The sequence below is a fragment of the Lampetra fluviatilis genome, chromosome 3, assembly GCF_964198595.1.
Source record: "Lampetra fluviatilis chromosome 3, kcLamFluv1.1, whole genome shotgun sequence".
Taxonomy (NCBI): Eukaryota; Metazoa; Chordata; class Hyperoartia; order Petromyzontiformes; family Petromyzontidae; genus Lampetra; species Lampetra fluviatilis.
The window spans coordinates 21,833,986-21,849,294 of NC_136277.1; the positions used below are offsets into that span (position 1 = coordinate 21,833,986).

At 44.9% G+C, this 15,309-nt stretch overlaps 1 protein-coding gene across 1 annotated transcript in view; it reads left to right on the forward strand.

Moving 5' to 3' along the window:
• LOXHD1 (lipoxygenase homology PLAT domains 1) overlaps window positions 1-15,309 on the forward strand; it is a 121,707-nt gene that overhangs the window by 95,459 nt on the left and 10,939 nt on the right. Inside the window, exons 34-39 of the mRNA XM_078885040.1 lie at window positions 849-976; window positions 4,962-5,079; window positions 5,921-6,095; window positions 8,343-8,528; window positions 9,005-9,184; window positions 10,692-10,830. Of these exons, the coding sequence (XP_078741166.1) occupies window positions 849-976; window positions 4,962-5,079; window positions 5,921-6,095; window positions 8,343-8,528; window positions 9,005-9,184; window positions 10,692-10,830 (926 nt within the window). The remainder of the gene's footprint in view (window positions 1-848; window positions 977-4,961; window positions 5,080-5,920; window positions 6,096-8,342; window positions 8,529-9,004; window positions 9,185-10,691; window positions 10,831-15,309) is intronic.

Here is a 15,309-nt window from a genome sequence, read left to right on the forward strand (position 1 = left end):
ACTGAGCTATTAGCTTCTTCAAAGCAACATGGCTACAAATGATAGCTTAACGAAATGGCTTCACGTGGAAATTTATAGCAGCAAAATAATCTACACAATATAGACGCATGTTTTGAAATGTGGCTGTTTGGCACAAGCGTTGTTGGTTCCAACATGTACAACTCAAATTGTCAATCCACTCATGGACGAGGGCCTCCCAATACTGTGCGAGTCGTGGAGGTTATATTGACCATACTTCACCACTTTGGTCAGTGTGGGTTGGTCAGTGTGGATTGGTGAACAGACATTGGAGCATACTACTATAGTCTCACGATTCATTCTTATGTACTGCCCTCTGCTGACACAGCACAGCAGCAGCCTATAATACCTGTTATTTTCAAGGTGGTCTCCCATCCAGGAAATGCCTCGCTGAATCTGAAGATTCTTCTCAGGATCGTCTGCATTTGGATAATTGGCCAATTTCAGTTTTGTTTGGAATTAAATATATTGCCTGGAGAAAATCAACAAAGGAGGAGATGCCACTCAACGCTCTACAAATATGGACTCAAGAATTCAATGGTTCACTGCCATCTCCTGTCACCTCACAGCCCAAGCCAACCGCGGTCACCCATTCATACAGGGCTCAACCATCCTTATCTTGTGTTTAGTTTGTTATCCTATCACCCCACCTGCAATTAGCATGGTTGGCTACGTACGGGTGCGAAACAAGTTCAACATACGTACATACATCTTCTAGCATGCGGGATGTGACGAGATCGTGCACATTCTGGTTTGACACGGTCGCGGTTGGACTGCTTTCCTGCCGCTCCTCATCCTCCTCATCATCCTCGTGTCCCTCGCGACGATAGGTGCTCTACGAGGTTGCCGTGGAGACGGCAGACGAGAGCGGTGCCGGCACGGACGCGCAGCTCTTCCTCACCGTGTTCGGAGTGCTGGGCTCTACCGAAGAAATGTCCCTGGACAAGAATGGAGACCGGTACTGGCTCCGACATCTCACCACCAAACCACATTTGCAGCAACAGCAAGGCCTTTGCGATTCAGCCATCTCAATCCAGCAACTACACCTGTATGAGCAACTGATTTTTGTGTTTAGTTTGTTGTCCTTCCCCCACACCTCTGATTAGCGAAGTTGGCTACGTATGGTGCGAAATAAGTTAATCGAAATCGATTGATCGATTTTAGTTATGGCTCACAATTTGGTCACGATAAGTTGTGTGTGTGGGGGTATGATATGTGACCCATGTAATGTGAACATTCACGATCATCATCATCATCTCCTGCCGTAATCTATCCACTCCTGGATGAAGGCCTCCTCAAGTCGTCGCCATCCCTCATGATCTCGCACGATCTGTCACGCTCTTGCACGTGGGCAGATCTCATCGCTCCATCTCCACGATGGATCTCCTCAGAGATGTGTCCTTTCCTCTGGCTGCTACTAAAGCCTATCTTGCCCAACGGCCGTCGTCTATTTCATCATTATTATTTATTCACATTCAACGTGATATCTCTCATTTCTTTTTGCGCTCTTGTCGACATCTTTCTACTTTTGTATCTCAGTGTACTTCCAAGTATGCACCCCCTGCACGCTCCGTTCTGCCTCTCTTCGCACACGTCTTCATTATGTCCTTCAATAATAGCTCATTTTCCGTTGCTTGTTATAATCACGAAGCCATCATAAAATGTGACAGTTAAAAACGATTAAACTAGTCTTTATAATCACCAGGCAGCCCCACTGAGCTGCGTAGTTCTTTTTCAGAAGCTACCTGGCCACAAATGATAGCTCAACACAGTCAGTGGCTTATCATGTGGAAATGTATAACCGCCACATACTCCAAATGCATGTTTCTAAGTGTGGAGGGAAAAACCTGAGGACCCGGAGAAAAGGACACGCGAGCATGGGGAGAAAAACATGCAAACTCCAAATATACAGCAGGCGTCAAATGTCGGGATTGAACCCATGACCTCCTGTATACCAGGCGAAGTAGTTAACATCTCACGACCATGGTACCCAATACATTTAAAAAAACATCTTCAAATGTCACTGTCAATAACTTTGAAGAGAGTGTATCTCCATGACTGACTACCCTGGTGATTTGTATTTTGTTATTTTCTTAATGGAGTGTTTTTTTTATAATCTGGCCTTATTTTGTGAGGATTTGGATCAATACATACATTTCCACTGAGTCGAATGCATGTTTATAATCTTTAAAATAAACGCATAATGCTTACATTACTCTTTTCCAGAATCGTATTCACAGTGTGCATGCTTCTTCTTTTGTCAAGAAGCCCCCTTGCCTAAATCCAGCTTGGTCATGTGCTTGGTTGGCCTCTAAATTGTCCATTATTCTATTCCCATTGATCTTCGTGACGAATGTATGTACACGTGATAGGAATCTAATCGGTTTGTAACTCTTTCAGTCAGCTTTGTCTCCAAAAGACTGTTCGGGGCATTGAAGTATTTAATTCCTGTTAAACCATTGAATGAATAGGTGTGAACAGCTCGTCCTATCGGTGATGCCCACGGTTATTCCATCTGATCCAGGAGTTTTTTATTTTTATACTGCAAAGAACAGAAGTTGACTTCCTCAAGTGTGACATCTGGAACGTCCTCCTATTCATTTGATAATTGGCCTGATCCTTGTGCTATTTGATTTCTTTTCTGTGGAGATCCGCATAAAATTCTCCCACTAAGTTTCATATTCTGTCACATGTGCTATCGTGTGTTATGATGCTACATTACTAGGTGGGAATGTAGTCAAGGTGAGGTGGCTCATCTGGCAGGAATAAGTAAAAATACATTTTAAAAGTAGTGTTTCAAATATTGCATGAAAAGTATATTAAAACACCCAATCCTTCAACACAATAAATATACAGAATTATATTGTGCTGATGTTCACGTCTCCTTAAACTGGCGTTCATATCGAACTGCTGACACAATGCTGGCTCATGTCTGATATCCTGGGCCCATGTACGCATTGATGGTGCCAAGACAGCTTCGATGCTAATGTGGGCCAGAGCTTGACCATGGCTCTGAAAACAATACCCCATACGCCAAGGAGACTGGCATTCATATAATATAATCCTCAATCCCTCTTTCTGCGCTAATAGCGTCTACCTGCAGGCTGAAAATAGGCGGTAAGTAGACAGCGCACTAATGGCCCTTCCGTGGAGCAGAGATAGAAAGGTAGGACATTTTTGGAGAAAAGTAAAATTGTATACTTCTCGTAAGTTCTTGTTGATAAACTAATGAAAGAATATTTGACCAATGTATTATCTAAATGATGGTTATTAATAGCTGAATGATTGCCACCCCACGCCATGTTGGCCGTGGAGGCTGTTTCACCATACTTCACCACGATGATCAGTGCGGGTTGGTGACGAGGGAAACCCAAGGACTAGTTCAGATATCAATCACCACTGATGTTAGACATGGACAGAAATCAAACTCTATTCACCAGTTGCATCATGCATTGAGCTAATTTACTAATATTCTTTTGGGTGGATATTTAAGGAAATCCTATGTAGGACTGCATTGTGTGAGGCCTTTATTTATATGGGTGAGAGCCCAGTGAAATTGTCTCTTTTGAAAATGTAACAAATTACATTTTATCTTATTTTACGCACATCTGTAAGCTATCCAATGACGTGTGATACTCATGAACCGTGTTTGAAGATGAAAAAAAAATCTCTCTTTTTGGAATGAGAATCTCTTGAGAAAAGTAAGAAATAGATCTCAAAAAATCAAAATGACTCATTACTTATAATCCATGGTGTGCTGTCAAACACAAGTAGTCAATTTCACTGCAAAAAAAAATCCAAAGCACAGATCACAGAACATAACAAACACAAACTGCAGCATCAGTGTTGTTTTATATTTATTAGAATGTAAATATACTTGCACAGCACTTTAGCGCCCGCCTGAGAGATTAATAAAGTGAAGATGTGTGGTTATGGCCAATTCTATTGATGCCGCCACACCTCACCACTTCCAGACTTTTATGAGAAAACACAACTTTTGCACAGTCGACGCTTGACCTCCAAAGTCTGCTGGCCTCTGGGTACCCCCCCCCCCCCCACTTCTATTGCCTTTCTCAGAATCCTGCCCTCCTCCAAACTGGACATGTGGCACACCCATCACAACCTCCTATTCCCAAATGTATTTAATCGCCAATGTACCTTAACATCATTCTACTCCGAACCTCCAAGTTGCTTTCCTTTATTTTACAATGAAATTACGAGTTAAGATTGTGTTTGCTTATCCCCAAAATGTCTGATTAGCACGGTTGGCTAAGTACAATGCGAAAGAAGTTTAACAGACAGACAGACATACAAATTATATTCCAAATGTACGATAGGCATCATGGCATAACATGAACGTATTTTCATTCAGAAATCTCCAGGCTAACAGTGTATCATCCCGTGTCAAAGATGGATGATGTCACACAGCTACCCCTGAGGTCACTTCAATCGACCTCTTTATACAACTAAGGGGCACACGTTTCAATTCCCCGCATAACATGTTTGCCACATGTCAGTCAGATGGAAAATTCTAACTCTCAGAGATTGAATTAGCTAAACTAAGTGGATTTGTTATTTTATTTCATATAATGGGGAGAGGTTCCAGTCACTGCAACCAGGTTGGAGACTTCAATTCGCTACACTTGAGAACCTGTTTTAATCATGGTTGTCTGACCGGATCCAAACCGAGCCTCTCGCTATTGTCAGCTCGGTGCTCTGACCCCTGAGTCCCGAGCATCACGCTACACGTTTCCTTGTTAAGAGTCCATCTCTCTGGCTCAAACACAGCATCCATACCATACGCCAAATATACCACATGTCCAAATATGTCTGCAATGTGCCTGTAAATACATTACTGTAGCATTGGCCATATATCGAACCAATAACAGGACAAACTGACCGGGTTTTGTGGGGATTTGTACCCGTGAAATGCCACGGTCCAGGTTCGAGAGGGGCCAGACAGACATCCTCATGATGGAAATTGATGACATCTCCCCGCTGAGGAAGATCCGCGTGAGGAGCTCAGGAAAAGGCTGCCGGCCGGACTGGAATCTGCAGAAGGTGTCCGGGGCATGGGTGTGCGTGAGCGTGTGCATTGCTTGGTGCATCCTGGCGTTCTGCAGCTGTACGTGTGTGTTTGTGTGTGCATGGGGCTGGGTCATGTAGCTCGCATTCCCAGCCACCGCATGCTCAAGCAACTTCTGTTTGGCCGGATAGAGGGGGCTAAACGGGCACAACACAGGGTGCAAAAGAGATGGACTGATGCAGTACAAGAGGATGTGAATCTGAGTAGACTTGCCGAAGACTGGAAGGAGGCTCGTGAAGGATGCGACTGGGTAGTTGGAGGCAGTCGCTCTCCGACAACAATAGAGGGCAGAGGAGCGACCCTCACTAAAATGCAGAAAGTTGGCACAGGGGGCACAGCTGGTGGATCTGCCAGTCATCTCAGTCAACCTGGGTCTGTCCCGTGACCTGTCAGCGAGCTTTTGACACTTCTTAGTGGCGGCTGTTGTTGGTAAGGATCATTGCTATTAACGGAGACAAGACAAATGTGTGAATGTGCACTTACACGTATACATGCCAATTTTTACGTATAATTGTGGCACAATGGTTACATATTGTTCTATGATCCGAGCAATCTCACTTAAATTCCTTTCAATTGCCAAACATCAATGAGAAGTGTTGTTTGAACCTGTTCCAGCCCTCACTTGGGTCAACTCAGCCTTAAAAGGTGCAACATGTAAACACCAGCACTGGGAAGGCACGGTCCTCGACACACCATTCCCTTTTATGCCGTGTCGTGGAAATACGCGAGGTTATCATGTATCAGTCTCGAAATGCTTTTCCCCGAGACCTGGTAACAGTGGCGCACGTGTTGCATGCTGTTTGCGCTCGAGCGCAGATCGAGATGAGGAACCTGGCCACGGAGGAGGTGACCTCCTTCCTGCTGGGCGACTGGCTCTCGCGCACGCACGGGGACAAGAAGCTGATCCGCGAAATGGCTGCCGTGGTGGACGACGAGCCCACGATCGGCCTCTCCACATACACTGTCACCGTGCGCACCAGCGATGCCGCAGGTCACCAAGCACAGTCCCAGTTCACCCCTTTCCCGTTTCCGAGACGTCTGCAAGTTGCAGGGCGGGTTCCGTTCACCGCTGAAGCTCGCAATCCGCGAGTGGCTCAGTATTCATTTTATTCAGAGGCATAGCGCTGCTGTTTTTAAAGTCATTGTACTGTACTCACCGCAGAGAACTGTAACGACATGACACCACTCTATGATAGCTGCTGCCAAACTGTGCCACACGCCCTCCCGCGTGGTCTTTTAATTCCTATTCCTTTCGGAATCGGAAGAAAAACTACGTCATCGGAAGAGGAAAGGGTTAACTGTATGAGATTTTTCCCTCCCCCGCCCCACCGCCAGCAAATATTTGCAGCTCCTAGCCCTCCCATATGTTTGTGAACCATTCTTACCCCCCCCCCAACCTCAATTTGTCCACTCCCCATGTGTTCATTTTGAATGAAGTTCAGCCAACACTATAAAATCCCAACAATAAATTCTGTAAATAAAAATGTTCACGACCTGTAACGCCGGATGGCAACTTTATTGTTGGAATTTACCAAACATTAAAAATATTACACTTTGGTTCTTTCGGGAAAGTCATGTGACTTTACCGTAAGAACCAAAGAGTAATTCCTGCAGTCACGAAAGCTTCCAATCTGATTAAAAATAGTAATACTGTAAATAAAATCTAAAACAATACATTTAGACCACAGATGATAATATTACCAATGATATTTAGTACGTTTGTTATTCACACTACTATTATAGAGCAAAGGCTACCATGAAGGCACTATGTTTCACAGACGATTATAGTTTCATGTCGTTTCACAGTGCGGGACGATTTTGTTGCGTGGCTTAACCCAAATGCAAGGAAACAGAGAATCTGGTAGATAAAGTCCCTTACACTGGCAGAGGTATCAACGTGTGAAGTTATTGGGACCAATGACTGCGCGTAATAGCGTGATAAGGAAGTGACCGAACGACAATGAGGGATAGATGAGAGTGAGTCAGTGCGCACAGAAACATTGATCAACCAGTCTACATTTCCGCAAGTGCTTCAATCACTCGCCGTGCTCATAGATATTTTACCTGCACAGCTCGGTAGTTCTGTGGCAGAGTGCCCACCTCAAGCACAGAAGGTTCATAGGGTTCCTGCTCAGTGGTTGACTGAACCCATCATCCCTCTGGGTCCAATGAACTTAGTGCTGTACCACTTTGTGGGAGATCAATAGTGGTTAGCCTTAAGGATAATTGGCCATAGAAAAGTAGAATTTCCACCACTAGAATTTCCACCCAGCACGTATTGGCATGCCAGCACGTCGTTCAGCAGGCAGACATTTTGACTTGATCAGACAGCGAGACATTTTCATGATGCTGATGAGGTCTGTGTGAACTACAAACAGTACGAAAATCATGCTGCTTGCATAATTTAAATAAGCTGATGGATTGAATGGTATTTACTTACAGTTCTTGAGACAAATCCACTTAAATTACTTTACCTTTTTAATGGCTTCATGTGCAAACTAACGTTGGATGGTGGTCACCTCTATTGATACTTTAAGCCAATGATGTAAATTCCACATTACTATAGTAGAGCCCAGTCGAACATGGTCATTATTTTTATGTTTAAAAACAAATACCAATTGTCACCTCATGAGATGAAGACAATCTATATTCAGATCTCTCGGTGCAGTGCATCACTTCCTGTTAGATATTGTGGAGTTACTTATGAAATCATATCAAGTCTGCTCTTATCCACTGCACTTTCCCACATGCCCTGCTATGGTAGAGATGTTTGTCACATGAAACCTATTTTATTTTCCCTCAGAGTTGGAATTTTTATCAATCAAGTGCAAGACCAAACTTAACGTGATGGATTATTATGTGCGATCAGTGATGACCAGCCTGAAACTATCAACTAGTTACGCTTAAAATATAATTTTAATCAAGGGTGACTGCCCAGATTTTAACCCAGAATCTAAGTTGCCCCATCTCAGTGCTACAACAAGGCCGTGATGAGTCTCCTGAGCCACGTAGCCACCTCTATGCCTTCTCACATATACATATTGTATCAACCCTGGGGGAATAAATGTCTCAATCGACCCTTGGCCAAGGTTTGAACTTGCAACCTACCGGCTGCGAGTTGAGTGCTATAACAGCAGTACCAGCCGGCAAGAAATTGTGATTCTAATAATTGTATTGTTCTGCTCATCTGCTCCCTCTTCTACGGACGCAAACGATGTTTGCAATCAAACAAACACAGGCGCCGGCACGGACGCGAACGTGTACATCATCCTGTTCGGAGAGCACGGAGACTCGGGCACGATCTACCTGAAGGAATCCAACAATGGCAACAAGTTTGAGCGGGGACGCACCGACGTCTTCTCCTTCGCCGACATGCTGAGCCTGGGCGAGCTGGTCAAGCTGCGCATCTGGCACGACAACACAGGTCAGGGCGAGGGACCCCCATTCATCCTCTAGCTCAGAGGACGCATGGATTACTTCATTGGTTCATCGATTCTTCTCCCCCCCCCCTATCAGAGATTCCCTCGACCAGTGATGCATCCCTATACTCGCAAATTGAGAAATTGTTACAATTCAGGACGATTCAATCCAAGGATTATACATTGAGATTGAGCAGTGACCGCCCGCCCCCACAACACACCCCTCTGTTTCATGATTTGAATCGGAGGACCGTGGGGTTATTGTAAACTATAGAGTAGGTGAGCAATGGCTAGGCCGATATGCCAAATTACCGAGTCAAAGGTCAAATGTTATTGTCATTTCCTAAACGATATAAGCTTTCAAATGGTACCTCATTTATTTAAATCGGTGGAGTGGTCAAGGAACTGTTCTCCGAGGAAAAGATACATCATCACACGATTGCGGAATTTTGACGATGAGCATGGCCACGGCTGCCCGTAGGAATCTGCGCGGGCTGGCACCTGGAGTATGTGGAGGTGCGGGACGAGGCCCTGGGCACCACGTTCAAGTTCCACTGCGACCGCTGGCTCGCTGCCAACGAGGACGACCACCAGACGCTACGCGAGCTCAGCTGCGTCAACGCCAACCGCAAGGCCACAGCCTCTGCCAAGGACGTCCTGAGTATGAGGCGGGGGCAGGCTGTGGCATCAATTGAAAGAAATGCTTTTAAATTATTTTCTTTTCCGGCTTAATTAAATAGGGCTTAAATTGGGTGCAGTCGAAAAGATTAAATTGTTTCTACGTTCCTTACAGAACCTGGGGAAAACTCAATCGCGGTCGTCCCAGCGTGAGTGTAAAAAAGAAATGGCGAACCGTAACCCGATTGTCCAAAAAATTATAGTTGTGCCAATTAAATGATAAAGTGATTTTTTTTTTTATGTTTTATAAAATAAATGAAACGAAGCTGTGAAGTATAGATTTCCATTAAAATGCCTCTTTTATATCGCAGCTCACTGTGGCTAGTCGAAAGAGCCTTTGATAATGCGATGCTTGCAATTGAACACCCTGGTTTTTTGTGCCTGCTCAGTGCTGTTTATAAATAAATTACACAAATCAACGCGAAGCCCCATGGCCAAAGGCTCATCTGGCTTACAGAGGCGCAATTTTATGGTGGCGACCAGCAAACCGTACTCAGAAGCGAGCCGAGCATAGGAACCCACGTTATGCATGAGACAAGGATGAGGCCCTGAGGCTGATCACGGTATTGTTCAAAAGGGATCCTGAAGAGGGAGGCAGCAATTAAATTATCAATCAAAGACATTGCCTTGGATAAGGTTACATGGCCGTTTTTAGAGATGCATTGTGTATATTTCCGTTGCACTCTTTAACGGGTGAAGAATGGCGAACAGAGACAAAGGAAATTCAAACGTTACAAGCTGGGAAGTGCCCGGGTAGCTCAGGGCAGTAATCCCTGTATCAGAGCACTGAACCCTTACCGATGAGATCGTGGGTTCAAAGCTGAGCAGCCAACCATGCTCACAACGTAATCTTTACGTGGGGTCAGTTACTTATCTGAGGCTGCACTCCAACAATTGCACCAAAAAAACACTCATCAATATTAATTTTGTCAGTGTTGTTTTTTTTTTAAATTCAGCCTAGCTATTTTCAGAAGGTTCACATGTATAAACCAATCTTTACAGGACATGAAGGCCTGTCATCTAGTGTTAGGTCAGAGGCCTACTGAAGTGACACCAGGAGGGGTTTGTTTGGTGTCATATTCTGGGAACATTCTCTGCTGGCTTGTGAACATTTTCAGAAGAACATTTCTTCGCTTCACGATGTGACTCTCGTGACATATTCGGTATACAATTACTGATAACATCCAAGTCAAAATACTGGTTGGGTGGCAGAATGCATTTTTAACAATTGGTAGACACTTAGTTGGGGAGCAACTTAGCGCATTATCTTGACTACGTCAATAAATCGTTAACACCTTCTGAGAAGACGAGAGTTGTCATTTTTGAAAAAAAACACAACTGAATGGGAATAATGCACATGTTAATATTTGGACAATTTTCTAAATCCCAATCATATATATTTACTTAAAGAATATGTAAAGGTTATTTCGCACCATTATATAAAATATTATTGTTTGCCCTTGCTGATGGGAAGCTCGTTTTGGTTCCAGCGTTCGAAATCACAGTTGTGACCGGTGATAGCGAAGGCGCCGACACAAAGGAAAATGTGTGGCTCGTCCTGGAAGGGAAGAAGAAGAGATCAGAAGAGTTCCTCCTGGAAAACTCATCAAAGGCACGCCGATTTCAAAGGTAACCCAAATGTGCAGGCGGGAGAGGCCTGTACCCCGCTTCATATGCACGCACTGGTAATTTCGTGCCTTTGAACTGCGGGGACGTGACTTCAAGCCTAGCTGTGATCGAATAACAAAAAAGCTGGGCCCCATCTGTCCTTGCGGCAAGGTCGCAAACATTACACAAGCGGCATCTCCTGTCACCAGCGCGATACACTTCTGAGCAGTTTAGGCGAGAAATAGGTCAAGAGTGGCTTATTCCTTGAAAGGTGTATATTATTGAATTACCTAACCTGCTTGACCGGTTTTTCCTTTTTGTAATTTGGGATATTTTGACGCAGCCACTCGTTTCTATTCCTGCCGCTATTACTCTTTTGAGAACCTCTGCTGGGAACGCACCAGGACGTGCAGAGGGGATGTATCACCAGGCATGGTGGCACACACGTGCGTGTGCGTTGCACGGTGACTTCGGAGCAGAGATAGAGGCAAGGGTAGTGAAGCATGACATCAAGTTTCAGTACTAGGCCCCCATTCATGTACGAGTGGGTTTTCTCTTGGCACTGTAGTTTTCACCCACCTGCGAAATACTCCTTTAAAAGAGAATTGACCATACATCCCTGTGGGAAAGGTCTTAAGGCTTGAGAAAGGCTTTCCATAATGAGTAAATACCGCTTAATTATAGTTACGGTTTATATTTAAACAGTATTAATAAATTGCTGACTGCGTGACGATCTGGCAGTGCTCTTGGATCGGAAGGTCACCAGTCCGAGTCGTGGGGGAGAGGGTTGGAGGGGATGGTGACTGCTGGCCGACAGAATTCTGGAAGGGCATTTTTTCACATTGTGAGACCGATCCCACAATTGAGATACTATTTATCTGGTGGCAGCATTCCCCATTCCAACACTGGTCTAGTGGCCCCGCGGCACAGTTGCTCGACTCACAATCGGAAAGGTCATGAGTCCGGAGATCAATTCAGCCCATCGTCCTCCGCGGGTTAATACCACGAGTGCCACTTTGTTGAGAGTAAAGACAGTGGGTCGTGCTATGGGGGTGAACTGTGGTCACCCACCACAACAACGTGGAGTTTCTAACACTGGCTCAGAGCCATCGGCAGGGGTGTTGCACCACCCGACTCTCATTTCAACGTGAAGACACTTTAACGCGGACCTGCATTTGAAAACGGCAAGCGTTTGTTTTATTAAGGTTTATTTTGGATAAGCACAATAATAAGTAAATAGCATTACATACCAAATATTAGATTTTCTTGGCTGTAATATACACCCCCCCAAGTGAATTTACGACGATTCAGGATCACGATTCAACGGCAAAAATGTATTCCTCTGCCCTTGTATTTCATTTCGTGTTTGTAATTGTCACTAGTATTTCCAGTCTCACGTGTGCGTGTTGGTTTGTCGCCTTAACCTAATTGTAAGCATAGACTAATTTTCATGTAATGTGCATCAATCAAAAATAATCACTTCTCACTTCACTCACGCTTCGATGCATCATCATCATCACCACCACCACCACGTACCCCTTACATAGCCCAAGCCCCAGTGAGCAGCACAGGCAGTTGCGTAAATAATATTGTTGGGGCACAGAAGCCCGCAGGGATGGGGGAAGGGAGGGGATTGTGTGTGCATTTTATAATCTGTATGAGGAGCAGGTAAGTATTAAAGGGTTTTAGGTATTAAGGGATTTTTTTTTCATTTTTACCAGTGGAGACGGCCCCCTAATGATAAGCAGCCACAGACATTTATTTCCACGCTCATTTCAGCAGAAAGACGCATTCGCATTGATTTGTGTTTAAACACGGTATTACAATTCGTATTCAGCATTGTTTTGTTTACTGGCCTATCTATATTGCACAATAAACAATGGCACATTTTGTTTTATTTAGGTTCCAGCCGAACTTACTCTCGGCACCCTCGGGACACGGAAGCGATGTCTCAAGCTTAGTTTACGGTTTCCCCTTTTGCTCATAGACACTTTGTAATTTTAGCACAACTGGGCTGCTGGATGGTTGGGGGATGGGAAGGGCGATGAGGGGGCAGGGTTGGGGGATGGGTAAAGGGCTTCTGGGTTGTTTGGTTTCCCTGTTGTGCAAATTCACCACAGTGGGGGTGGGGCCGGCTTGTGCTGGCGGGAGAGGGATCACCATTATGGCTGGCCATCCCAGGCCTGTGTTTTATGTCCCCTGCTGGCCTGATTCAAAGCAAAGTTAAATTAGACATAGCGCGCGGTGCATTCGACTGATTGTGGCAATGCCACAGGGCAGAGCTCAAGCTAAATCTTCATTTATATAAACAGTACAGTGGGTAATTTTAGCTTTAAACAGCAACCATACGTTTCGTCATGTGTACTGTAGATTGTTTTCCTTACTAAGCATTTATAAATAAGATGGGTGTTGTGTTGGCAGTGGCATAAGGCCCAGGACCTAAACTTGAATGGATTTAATAATAGGGGTTTTCCCCTTTTTACTGGCAACAAAACTGAAACCTTTTTACAAGGAATCATGTGTGCATTAACCACAATACTTGTGGTCAAAATGCAAACAAAAAACACACTCTGATAATATATGCATTGTCCTTGAAAAAAAAGGGGGGGGGGAAAGGGGGAAAACCCTATTATTATATTTTGGTACTGGCAAAGGAGGTCTAATGATGATTTCTCAGACCTAACAACATCTCACTCCCTTCATCATTAGCATTGCCGTACAAAAATATGTACTGTATATGAGCAATCGGCTAATATTTCAGGTAATGTCATTTTATCTTAACATAATGCTAATTTCCTAAAACATCGTGCATTAAACTTTGTAAATCATTGTTAATTGCAATGATGGAATAGTGTTTTTTGGGCATAAAGATTACATAGTAAATGTGTTTAAAATATAACACAAGTTAAGAATCAGGTCATAGAAGTTATCAGGTGACTGATTGCTCAGGGCACTGACCCAGCACTGCCTAGATCCCAGGTTTGTATCCATGGGACTTGTAGCGAATTGATAGTCTCTGTTCTGTCACAAGTGAATGTGTAGTGACATCGGGGATGTCACCGTGTGGTGCCGGCCCGGGAGGGTCGTGGCGTGCGATGTTCCTACGTCGCGGACAGCACTGGGTGGGTTGCTGTGTGATTCCGGCTTTACTATAGCACGGTGTGCGATGCACTGTCAACGCGTACACCCCCGTAGGTGGGTGTAGTACCAGCCCTAGCGGGGCTTGGTGAGCGTTGGGATAGCGCGGGCACCACGCATAGCGTGCAGTGCGGGCCCTCACGAGGGGGAGCGGGAGAGTGTCAACCCAGGGGCAGGGTTGCCCCGGGCCATGGCACTCTGGTTGACCCCGTAGACACGTGATCCGGAGTGTCCACAGAGAGGGCCCCAGGTGGGGGGGCTAGGGGATGACCACGTGTCTCTCGCGAGGGATCGAGATGGAGCTAGAACGCTCGAGAAGGAGGGAGGATATCAGGTGGGTCCCTGAGAGGGACTGGGGTCGCTTTGTTCTACGAGCTGGAAGCTCGACGTCTACAAGCTGAAAGCTCTACATCCTAGAAGGCATCAACACGTGGCCGGGACCCGAGTGAGTGTCCGACCCTTCGTAGCTGTAACTCCTCCGTATAGTGTTGCCTCTAAAGAATAACGTCTGTAACTCAGTTGGACTCACGACAAATGCACCAAAAAAAACATCCAATTAAAAGAGAATTTTCACGAAGACCTCATTTCAGGTCAATCGACATGCGACAAACATTCTTTGCGGAATATGTGCCCCTCGTGTGGATAGTCTCAAGTTTATTTTGTTTGACTAGGTGAGAACTCCTGAGACCAGGACAGTCAAATTTACAAGAGTGATCTGGGGTCTTAGTCTGTCAGTGGGGCGGGGAGGGGGGGGGTGGCGATGATTGCAATGTATAATCCAAATTGGGCAAATGTGCGGGGAATTTTGAACTTGTTAAATTTGGACTCTCACCCCTCGAGTAAGAAGGCTATTGAAGTAACCTCAAGTAATTGTTTAACGTCATATTCCAAGCTGTTCTCTCACGCAGTGGGGTGCACTACTTGCTGCATAATTCTACGCGGAAATGTCTTCGCCTCACGACAGGATTATGAGAGCACAAGTGGAATGTAGATGGTTTGGTGTCCAGGGAAACAAATAAATATACAGGGTTCACGATGGATAGTGATGTAGATATCACTACACCTCACCATTTCCCCTTTCAGCTTAATCCCAGTTCGCCTCTTGCAGTTTTAGAGTCGTGTGAGGCCTCACATTGTCACAGTCGATACCTTCCATGAAATATCCACACATTTGGCCTCATTCAGCATCTGGATTCAGTTCTTCCTCTAGATGTGGATGTGCTCTCCATTGCACAGCTCAGTTACCCGCCATCCTCCATTCTGCACATGTTCCCTACGTATTTCAACCCCATTCATGAATATTTACATGCTCTTCTGATATAGTATTTTTCTAATTTCCAAGTTGCTTACTCTATATTACGA